We start from the raw sequence: 12,568 nt of genomic DNA on the forward strand, positions 1-12,568 counted from the left end.
ATATGTTTTTGGCATGTGTTCACATGATTTTAGATGGTATGGCCCACCTGAGTTCCGTAGACGGCTAATTTTTGGAATATCTCATGATTTAAAGGGGACCCATCAAATGCACGGTGTTGATGGTCGACATGCATCACGGTGAGGCCCACACACCTCGAACTCATGGGAGCTTTTGATGAGGTCGAGTGCACAGTACCTTTACCCATATATATACATATATAGAGAGAGAGAGAGAGCAGTTGTATTCACGTTAGCAAGTTCCGTAGGTTTAACTATGAGGTATTTATTATATTCAAGCCTTCTATTTATTGGATGAGCTCGTCTCAAGGCTTTAGTTGAAAAATAAGAAAGATCTAGCTATCAACCATACCACACTGCAGAATACAGTGGAGGATTGAACGTCTACCAATGAAACCCTTTTTGGGGTAAGTTTGGGATGAGTATGAAATTTGTTTTTCCTCTTCATTCAACTCTCCGAGACCTCATGAACAGATTGGATGGAAAATAACGTTACGGTGGGGCATATGAATTTTTTAACGGTGAAAATCATTTATCTCCGTTGCTATCTGTGGTGTGGTTCAGATGATCTCTGGATATGATTCATTTTTTAAATAATGCTCTAAAATGATCGCTAAAAATAGATGGACAATGTAGATATAATAAATACATCACTGTGGGGCCCACGTAACTTTGATCTCCTTTGAACCGTTCGTACAACTCGGAGCTCGAGGGGCGTCGGTGCTCGTCTTCTCACGACACGTACCTACAGCAGCTATATAGCTGGTGTGTGGTACACTAGCCAATCGCCTTCCCAAATTCCATGGCATATCTGTCATAATTAACATCACCACCTACCTTCTTTAACTCAAGGAAGAAGAGAGAAGTCCTGTACTTCCAAACTCCAGTCTCCATTCTCCATGTTTCCCATCTCTGCTTGGATTGCTCTTCTATGGATAACATTACTAGTTGGGGTTTGGTCCTTTATCTATCTCTTTGGTACAAAGAGAAGCAAAGGTAGGCTACCTCCTGGCCCACCAGGTATTCCCATCCTCGGCAACCTTCTCATGTTGGGTGACCTCCCTCATCAAGCCCTCTATAAGTTGGCCATGAAGTATGGCCCGATCATGCACATACGTCTCGGCCTAGTTCCAGCAGTGATAGTCTCATCCCCTCAGGCAGCCCAACAGTTCCTCAAGAAGCACGATCTCGTGTTTGCCAGCCGACCCATCACCGAGGTCGGCAAGTACATCTCCTACAACTGCAAGGGACTGGCCTTCTCGCCATATGGAACCTACTGGCGAAACGTTCGTAAGTTGTGCACCCTAGAGCTGCTTAGCAACCTCAAGATCGAGTCGTTCAGATCCATGAGGAAAGAAGAGCTGAGCCTGCTTGTGGAGACACTCATGGACAGCGCTCGTGCCCACACTGCCGTCGACGTTAGCGCTAAGGTGGCATCTTTCTACTTGCAGATGACATGTAGGATGGTGTTTGGTAGGAAGTACATGGAGGAGAACTTGGATAATCGGGGCTTCAAAGCAGTCGTCAATGAGCTCTTGGTGTTGATCGGATCCTTCAATGCTGCGGAATACATTCCCTTTGCTGGGGCACTTGATGTCCAAGGGATTCGTCGCCGAATGAAGGCCATCAATAAGGTCTTTAGCGACTTCTTTGACAAGATCATCGACGAGCACTTGCAAGACAGGGAGATAAGGCATCAGAAGGACTTCGTCGACTTCATGCTGTCGTTCATGGAGTCCAACAACAACGAATTTCAAATCGACCGGACCAATATCAAGGCAATAATCCTGGTAAGTAAATGGAAAATCGAGCAGGTCCAATCAACAAAAGGCAGGATCAAACGTATAGATATCTTCTCATTGAATTCTCTCTTTTTAAAAAGAGAATCAGAGAGGATTAAATGAGTCGGTTGGGATAATTAAGGATGAGATGTTATCCCTACCTCCTCTAATCCATCTCCCATACCATTAGAATACAAGAGGCTAGGAAGAAGATGATATACAGGATTCACCCATTACTGAGCCTCACATGCCCAATCCAACAAGTAATTCCATGGTGAGGCCCAGTAAATCATGTTAATTGTTGTTCCACACGATTTCACTGTGAAACATTGTGGCCAGATAGCATGTGGACAAGATCCAAACCATTTGTTTAGTAGGTTTTACAGAGAATGGGCCATGGACTTGAAATTAACCATCTTCTAAATTTGTAGGAAATGCTCGTGGGTGCAACGGACACATCTGCCACTGTAATTGAGTGGGCCCTCTCGGAGCTCATCAAGCATCCGCGTGTATTGAAGAAAGTCCAAGAAGAGTTAGATAGTGTGGTGGGCATGGATCGAATGGTCGAGGAATCGGACCTGACCAACTTGGAGTACTTGGACATGGTTGTGAAGGAAACCATGAGGCTTCATCCAGTGCTCCCATTGCTAGTCCCTCATGAAGCCATGGAGGATTGCATGGTAAACGACTTCTACATACCCAAAAACTCCCGTGTCATCATAAACGCATGGGCGATCGGGCGGGACCCGAATGCATGGCCGAATGCTGGAGAATTCTACCCAGAGAGGTTCATTGGAGCTAGCATAGACGTCAAGGGCCATGACTTCCAACTTCTACCATTTGGGTCTGGACGCAGAGGTTGCCCCGGTATGCAGTTGGGCGTCACGGTGGTTCGACTCGCTGTAGCCCAGTTGATCCATTGCTTCGATTGGGAGCTTCCAAACGGCGTGCGGCCTGATGACTTGGACATGAGCGAGAGGTTTTCCCTTGTGATCCCAAGAGCGAATTCTCTACTGGCTATCCCGACTTACCGTCTTCGCCTTAAACAACAGTTCGTGAATTGAGACGTAGTTTGTGGGTTGTATGTGTGTGGTACGTGTGACTGCTGGCACGTTTATGTGTTTATCTTTAGTTGATCATGGTTAAATCTAACCATCCGTGGTTATGTTGTGCCGTTAAAATACATTATTTCCGACATGGTTTCAGGGATTGAACAGGTTTGATGTGACTCATATGAGTAGACAATCGATTAGACCCAATCCTTGCTCAGCCGTAACTCGGGAAGTCACGACTCAACTCAGTTCGTACGTGTCTGGTCGAGTCACTGTGCCTTTCAGATATGATTGCGGCCATCAGCATGCTATTTTTTCATGAAGGGTCGCGGATTAGCTACTGAACTTCTGTTTTGTTTTTTTTTTTTAAAACATTTTTTTTATCATTTTACACGCACGCACACACACCCCCACACACTCACGCTAGTGGAATTTCACCACCCGCGAGTCCACCACCCGAGCAAGAGTAAGGACCGATTAGCTACTGAATTTGATAGTAGCACTATTGCTACTGAAGTGACGTCATCACATAACGTGGCCCCACCCTGATATTAGAGATTATTTTAGGAGATGAGCAAAAGAATGAGGCAGATTTAAAGCTAAGGTAGCTTACCACGGAATACATTGGCGATTGAAGACTACCGTTAAAAACTTCTCTAGGCCACCTAAGTTTAATATTTTATTTTCCCTTATTCCATGTTTGTATTAACTTATAAACAGGTTCAATCTCAAATAAATGTCATGGTAGCCCTAGGTAGGTTTCAACGGTGGGAGTCACTATCCCACTCTTTTATGTGGTGGGGTCCACTTGCACTTTGGATCCACCTTATTCCTTGGCTCATGCGCTGAAATAATCTCTGCAAATGGATGGATGGTGTGGATACAACACATACATCATGGGACTCGAAGAGCATGATGACATCGCTGTAGTAGCGACCTGGTTCGGAAACGGATTAGCAACTGGCTGGTTCGGAAACGGAGGCTACTCCCCCTGCCACACCATGCCCGTGGTTGGTGGTTGGTGCTCTGTGGCCCCCACCATCATAGGGATATAAATCTCATGTGAACCACTCCATGGGAAAATAATAGCGATTGGATATTCACCATTAAAATCCTCCTAAGGTCTACTATACTTTTTATTTGACATCCAATCAGTTGAATAGGTCGTAAAGACCCAGATAAAGGGAAAAAACAAATATCAGCTTGATCCAAAACTTTTATGGCCCCGAAAAGGTTTTTAATGGTCGACGCTCATTCAATATTGTTTCCTGTAATGTGGTCCACTTGACATTGGTATATACCTAATTTTTGGCCCTTTACCAAAAATTGATCTGGAAAATAGATGGACGGCATGGATGAGACACATACATCATGCTGGAGCCTTAGAGCACCGACCATCAGCCATTGGCAGGTGACAGGGGGAGTAGCTGATTTTTCCGTCTGGTTCAGTAGCTAATCCCCAGACGCGGATTGCGTCCTACCCCTGGCAGGGCTTTGTGGGGCCCATCGTGATGTAAGTGTTTCATCTCCTCTTTTCATAGATTTTTTCAGATAATTTTAAGGTATGATCCTAAAATTTAAGCAGGTCCACAAGTTCAGTGGACCGCACTAAAGGAAGCCGCAGCGATAATGACACTCACCTCATGAAACCTTTCTAAGGGCCACGGTGATGTTTTCATACCATCCAACCTATTTATAAATACATGTAGACGTGTATGAAATGAAAAAACAAATATCATCTTGTTCCAAAACTTCTCCAGCTCCTAAAAAGTTTTTAATGATAGATGTTCAATCCCCATTTTGTAGTCCACTTAAAAGTTATACTCTTCTATTTTTTAATATCTTAAAATGATTTTAAAAAAACAATGAACGACGTGGATAAAATTCTTACATCACATTAGCCCCACATAGCCCAGCCCAGGGGTAGGACGCAATCCGCGTCCCTAATCCCCAACCCTTTCCGAATGGGAAGCGGAATGGCTGGTGTACCACACACTAGCTATTGATGTCAACAAGTTTTGTGGGTCCCATTATGAGGTATTTGTTATATCGAAACCGTCCATCCATTTAGCGAGCTCGTATTAAGGCTTTAGGCGAAAAATAAAACAGATCTAAAGATTAATTGGAACACACTGAAAAAAACAGTGGGGGATTGAACGTCTACCATTGAAATCTTTTTTAGGGTAACAAAAGTTTCGAATCAATATGAAATTTGTTTTTCCTTTCATCCATGTATTTTTTTTTTTTTTTAAACCTTATTAATAGATTGGATGGAAAATAAACATTAGCTGTGAATTTTTTAGCTGTGAAAATCATTATCCTGGCTGTTATTTTTGGTGTCGCTGTTATTTTTCGTGTGGTCCATAAGAGCGTTGGATATGATTAGTTTTTCGTTTACTGTTCTAAATTGATCTAAAAAAATGGATGAATAGTATAGATGTAATAAATACATCATTGTGGGCGTATGTAACTTTGATCTCCTTTGAACCGTTTTGTACAACTGGGAGCTCGAGGAGCGTCGGTGCTCGTCTTCGCACGACACGTATGTTCACGGACGCGGATTTTCTGCTAAAGCATTTCCCATGAATTTCATGCGCTGTGGGCCCACGCTGATGTTTGTAAGAAATCCACCCTGTCCATCCGTTTTGTGAATTAATTTTAGGATATGATTCCAAAACGAGCCGGATCCAATGCTCAAGTGGGCCGAAAATGTGAGAATTGAACTTCTACACTTGAAATATTTGTGGGGCCACAGAAGTTCTGAATCATTCTAAAATTTTGTTTTCAGTTCATCCCAGTAGGAATGATGTTATGAATGGTATGGATGGCATGTAAACATCACTGACTACCGGGAAGTTTCAACGATGGGAATTTCCCTAATTACATTTTCCTTTAGTACGACCCACTTGGATATTGGATCAGGCTCGTTTTTTGGCCTAATGTGATAAAATGAACTCACAAAACGAATGGACGTGGTGGATTTCTTACGAACATCACAGTGGCCCCACCTGGTTCCCAGGCAGGAACTTCCTGCGAAATGCTTTGCACGAAATCCGCGTCCCATGTACACCAGCTATATCGCTGGAGTGGAGTACACCAGCCAATCGGTTTCCTTCCTCTGACTATCTTATCTTTATAACCATCCACAGCGATCATTATAACGTGAAATATTTTAATATGAATTATTTTGTTTTTCTTGATAAAAATATCTTATCTTTATAACCATCCACAGCTATTATTATAACGTGAAATATTTTAATATGAATGATTTTGTTTTTCTTGACGCAAATATAACTTAATAAATATAGCAATAGTGTATGTTATGGGTGGAATCACGTGACCTGACGCACGAGATCAGATCCTCTGACCTATCAAAAGACTAGAAATTAAAGATGAGTTGAGTAAGGAGGATCAATGGCTGAGCCGAAACAAACCCTACTTAGAAATAAGGCTCGTCAACTACCTCGACTACAGATACCAACCTCGACCTTGGGTATCGATCTCGACCTTATAATAGAAATAGTTGAAGAAAATCTTGCGACATATAAAGATAAGATCGATCCAACAAGGTTATACCCAAAAATCACACTGATCGAGACAAAATCGGAGATATTCTCAAAATTAGATTTCAACTCCAATATGGGCCCCTACAACGTATCCAACAAGTCTACTTAGATACACAAACCGCTTAAAAAGCCTATAAATACACCCACTGCCATGGGTAAAGGGTATACACAACTATTTTGATTTTACTGCGCCTATTGTGAGTTCATACACCTAACTTAGGAATCAGAAGGTCCCCCGGCCGGCCACAACTGGTGCCCCCATTGTCTCATTATTCTCTATTAATTTGCAAGTACCTAGCAGCTCACAAGAGGTGGAATATGAACGACTGATTAGAGCAACAACAATTTGGCGCCATACGTGGGAAATACAACAAAGCTATTCAGAAGTTCCCCTTACGTCAAGAAAATCCATCCGTGTTTTCCCTTTACCCTGTGATGGCCACTACACTAAAATCGCGAATTTGTGATGGACCAAATCCGTCGTAAAACCAAATAAACGACGAATTCGTTCATCGCTTGGTTCGTGGCTGTTTACTGGTGGTTTTTTTTTTTTTTCTTTTTTGCAATGGATAATAAAAAATCCGTCGCTTAAATTCGAAAAAACCCACCCGAATTATTCGTCATTAAAAATATTGGCCATGGATAAGGTCCGTCGCTAATATGTGGAGAGCGACGGACAAATTTGTCGTTGATTTTCAACTTGTTCAGAAATTAGCGACGGATTTGGTCCGTTGCTAAAATATCTGTGAATTAAAAAAGAAATCGTCAGATTTTATTTATTTATTTTTTAATCTTACACTTAATAGTCATTTAAAAAATAATTCACATAATTATTTAATAAGAATACTATTCACAAAATTGCTAACAACTCAATTCAATAAAGATGAATGTAAATCCTATTCACATGATTGTTTAATAAGAATCCTATTCATCAAACTAATAAGTTCAAGCATATTGAAAATAAGAACTCCCAGCCAAAGCATTATATGATACCTCATATAACAAATACATACACATAAATGGGATCCACTAAATATGACAAATATCTCATATAACAACATATAACCATCGACTTGCAAAAGCCTGCGACTCCCTAATGAAATCTAATATATACTTGCATACCTCTAGGAGACGGCAGCTTTTGATGAGACACTTCTTTCTTCTAGCTTGACTCCACACCTTTGTCTACCATGGGAACAAATTCATCAAACTCTGAGAACCCTGCTGTCACGCCCCAAACTTGGAAACTTGGCTCACAAATTCCCGATCGCTGAATCCGGTGCCGACAGCCTCTATAATGCCCCATTCTCAGATCTCAGCGTCCATATGCTAGATTCCAATCCTTGGATCCTACAATAAGGATTTTTCAACGTACATTTAACTCGTAATAAGCATAACCACAAATTTACCCAAATCTCAAAGGCAACATCATCATCATATATCCACTAATATAAACATTTGAATACAGTACTGAAAGGGAAATACATACAGATATATATATCAATAATCAAAGCTCCATAAGATAGCTACACACTCCAAGCTCAACACAGCTACGACCTAATACCACGTACATGTATCTATCGTGCATAAACTTAAAGAAAGCTTAGAAGGTGGTGCAAGTGTGTGCACAAGGTAAGTGCCAAGTATGCTATATCAGAGCAATGCGGAAACATGTTGGTAAGTCCATAAATATCATCAACCTTATCCAGGCTATGCGATGCAAAAACATAATAAGCTATTTTCATATACTGAAGAAGCAATGTAGATCAGTTATGTAATGCGAAGACATAATAAGCCAAATATCATATACTGAGAATGCAATGCAATATACAAATCCTGACGAGTCCACAAATGTCGTCAACCTTAGCTAGGCCATATAAATGCAGAAACATAGCACCCCAGAATACCATATGCCGCGAATGTAATGCAATATGTGGTGTGAATGAAATGACCAAGCCGGAGTGTGAAGTCGGGATGATAGTACGTAGTATCGCAGGCTACAGGGTCCATCACAAGGGACTTCTATCCAAACCAGTTTCATACTTAAATTTGGATAGCTAGACTCAATGTGGTAAACTCCTGACCTTAGGTTGGTCGCACGCCCCAATCGAAGTTCTGGCCATTGCGAAGGTAACAACAATTAGTTGCGCACCACCAGCCCGAGTGAATAGTAATTGTGCACCATCAGCTCGAGTGGATAGTGAATGAATGAATGCATGAGCAAAATGCAAAGTATAAGTCTACATATAAGTACTATACATCTTTGGGATCATCACCGGGGTCTAGTACACTCTACGTCAGCTTGTCGCCCCTATCCGAATGCATAACTGGGTTAGTGGAAGAGACCTCACTATTTGCCTGCCAATATCGGGCCCAACTCGTCGATAGCGGACCCATTCCTCAAGCCGGTCAAACTCAACTTAGATATTTTTCCCTCACTCAGGCGGGTAAGGTCACACCCCTTTCCAACCGACCACGATATACTAAGAGACGCGACCTATTGGATACAACCCTCATGCGCTCATGTATATCCACTCGGTCAAGACGTTGGAGCGTCTCCTGGCCACGAAAGTTTAGAGATTTTCACCTAAGGACATCTATATGCCCATATGCAATAACTAAACATTTCTGGTGTCCCGTCTGGCCATCCATGACTTACTTGCAGAGGCTAAGGCCCTTATATCGCTAAGACGTACAGTAATCACAATACACAATGCAAGATACATGAGTCATACAATCCAATCATGCATCAATCCTGTGCATACCGTGCGCTCATGTGAGACAATCTCCACCTATCAGAGAGTCTCATAATAATCTGTCCAATGACATATGCAATGATCAACCACATCTCATAATAAACATGCAGATGATGCATATGGGCATGTATTATGATGCTATGTTGTCACATACTCATAATTGGTATCAATAACCGGCATTGATAATCAGACTCGGTAATAGGCCTAACAAAGGGCCTAAGAGAAGGTCACAATGTGAACATTTAACCATCATTGCCCATCAACGTGGATATTTAACCAACATCACTCCCAAAGAGTGACCCTCATAAGACCAAACGTATAGTGGGCCTATGGCCTCATACACAACATAATGAGCTGCATACAATCTCAATGGGCCTCATACAATCATAATGGGCATTTCACAAGGGTCTCATATATCACAATGGGCCGTGCCACATAGGCCTAATACACATCACATGGGCCTAATACACATCACATGGGCCGCGTCACATGGGCCTATATACATCACAATGAGCCGTGTTATGGTGGGCCATATATAATCTCGATGGGCCATATCCCATGGGCCTCAAGTACATCTCAATGGGCCTCGGCACATGGGCCATAAATACATCACATCAGGCCTCACTCATGTAACACGTATACATCACAATGGGCCTCGACACATGGGCCATAAATACATCACATCAGGCCTCACTCATGGGCCGCATATACATCACAATGTGCCTCGGTACATGTATCATAAATACATCACATCGAGCCTCACTTATGGACCACATAAACATCACAATGGGCCTCGACACATGGGCCATAAATACATCACATTGGGCCACATCTCAAGGCCACAAATACATCACATTGGGCCTTACAGATGGGCCTCACAGATGGGCCGCAAATACATTAAGTGGTCCAAATCAATGGGCCTCATATACATCAAGTGGACTACATCAATGGGCCACATCAATGGGCCGCACCAATGGGCCCCATATATATATATATATCAAGTGGACTACATCAATGGGCTGCACCAATGTACCTCATATACATGAAGCCGGCCGCATCAATGGGCCTCATATATATATCAAGTGGACTGCATCAATGGGCCACATCAATGGGCCTCATATAATCAAATCGGCCTCATCAAAGGGCCACACCAATGGGCCTCATATACATCAAGATGGGCCGCATTGCATGGGCCTCATATATATCAAGTGGACCGCATCAATGGGCTGCACTATCTACACCATTCATTTATTTTAGAGATCTTTTTAGAGCATTACCAAGAAAATGAATCACATCGGAATATCATCTGGACCATACCACAAATAACATTGGAAATAATGATTTCCACCCTTAGAATTACCAGGGCCCACCATAATGTTTATTTTCCATCCAATTTGTTCATATGGTCACAAGAGACCTGAATAAAGAGGGAAAACAAATTTCACATTGATCCAGAACGTCTATGACCCCGGATGGTTCAATGGTAGACATTTAATCCCCCACTAATTTGTAGTGTGGTCCACCTGATAGACGGCTATCTTACTTTTAGTCTTAAGTCTTAAAACGAGCTCATACAGTGGATGGGCGGTTTGGATCTAACACATAACTCATGATTAGGCCCACACATGCTGACGTCACTATAGCAGCTATGTAGCTGGTGTGACCCAGCAGATGGACGGTTGGATGAAACACATCCATCAAAGTGGACCCGACAGATGGATGGTGTGGACATAAAATTCATACATAATGTATGCCCCATGCAGTAGCGTTTAGATGGACGGTGTAGATAAAACAAATACATTACTGAGGTCCCCATCATCCAGATGGATGGTGGGAATAAGATACATATATCATGGTGGGTCACACCGTCCCACGTGCAGGGACGGTGTGGATGTGATTAGACCCACAGAACTTGTTGATTCAATACAGCAACTATATAGTGAGAGTGAGGTACTCCAGCCAATCAGCTTCCCAGATGGGTGGGTCCCACGTGGGGCCCACCATAATATATTATATGTTATAATATATACTAGTATAGTTATTATTTTTTTAAAATTTTTTTGCGCAGATCAACAACATCCAACGTCCAGTGATGGACGATTGGATACAATACATACATCGAGTGGCCCACCATCCAAGCAATGGACGGTGTGGATGCCACACGTGTAATGAGTCCACGTGATGGACGGTATATATTAAACACATACATTAGCTAGGTCCCACAGACCGTGCTGACATCACAGCAGTAGGACCCACAGAGTTTGGTGGTGCCAATACACCATCTATATAACTGGTGTGAGGTACCCAGCCAACCCGTTTTCCCATTTCAAGTGGGTCCCACATGCATGGACAACATTGATAAAACACATGCATCCTTAGGTGGGCCACGCATTAAGAGAGAGAGAGAGAGAGAGAGAGAGAGAGAGAGAGAGAGAGAGAGAGAGAGAGATCGGTGAGATGGAGGGACCCCACCACTACGGGCCCCTCTTGCTTTCAACACATATATGGGAAAATGAGTCCCATCGCAAATGGGCCTTTCATAAAAAAATCCCGATCTAAGACTATGAACACCCACCATTAGATCTTGGACTCCTCTTTCCACCGATGCGTTTTAGAACTCCAAGGGATGAATTTCAATGGTTGAGATGATCTTTGGAGGGTAGGATTGGGTGGTAGGAAGGTGGGCCACACCTACCTCTTTCTCATGGAGAGCTTGGTCGTTCTCTCTCATGGTGGGGTTGCTTGGGAGTGAAGAGAGAGATGAGAGAGAGAGAGAGGTGATGTAAGGGATGGGTGATGGATGGAGAGAGAGAGAGAGAGTTGACTTTAGGGTACTTGTGTAAGAGAGAGGTAAGAGTAATGTATGTGTTACTTGTACTTGACTTGAGGTGTGATGTGTACTGATTGATGAGATTGATTTAAAAGGTTCTCTTGGATTTTGCAAATGCATGGTGTTTTCCTCGAAATGAACGCGGGCTCACATCTTCTGTCCTGGGTATCGTATCGGCATGCGAGACGCGGCATCGGAACCGCGGCGACGGCGCGGTCGCAAGGATACAAGTCTCGGGTTGAGCCGCCTCCGTAATATGGGATATGACTCAGGGTTGTACGCAAATGCTTATTACAGGTCGCGGGTTGCCAGAATTTGACCGGAAGGACCGCAGAAGCCTTTGGAACGGTACGGTCTAGGATATGGGTCTTACACCTGCCCTTCTAAATTAGAGAAGCATGTCAAAAACCACTACTAGACACATTGTCATAGTATTTCTAAAAGACGAAACAATAATTAATTAAACACAAATAGAAGAAAAACCTCATTGAGGGTACATGAATCTTTGAAGTGGTTTTTGGATTGATAAAAGACTTCACCATGCTCCACAACAGCCTAAAACCAA

The 12,568-nt window shown here is 42.7% G+C and overlaps 1 protein-coding gene across 1 annotated transcript; it reads left to right on the forward strand.

The window, feature by feature from the left end:
• Positions 1 to 784: 784 nt before the first annotated feature.
• On the forward strand, positions 785 to 3,058 carry LOC131240313 (cytochrome P450 71AU50-like). Its single transcript, XM_058238441.1, has 2 exons — positions 785 to 1,808; positions 2,231 to 3,058. The coding sequence occupies exons 1-2, from the start codon at positions 918 to 920 to the stop codon at positions 2,861 to 2,863; spliced, it is 1,524 nt and encodes a 507-aa protein (XP_058094424.1). The 5' UTR covers positions 785 to 917; the 3' UTR covers positions 2,864 to 3,058.
• Positions 3,059 to 12,568: the final 9,510 nt, after the last annotated feature.

This window comes from Magnolia sinica, chromosome 3 (assembly GCF_029962835.1).
Source record: "Magnolia sinica isolate HGM2019 chromosome 3, MsV1, whole genome shotgun sequence".
NCBI lineage: Eukaryota > Viridiplantae > Streptophyta > Magnoliopsida > Magnoliales > Magnoliaceae > Magnolia > Magnolia sinica.

What these genes read in the sequence shown, in the direction of transcription:
- LOC131240313 (XM_058238441.1), top strand. Translation starts at nt 918, where the DNA reads ATGTTTCCCATCTCTGCTTGGATTGCTCTTCTATGGATAACATTACTA. An exon ending in ATATCAAGGCAATAATCCTG is followed by an intron (nt 1,809 to 2,230) that starts GTAAGTAAATGG and finishes CTAAATTTGTAG; the next exon opens with GAAATGCTCGTGGGTGCAAC.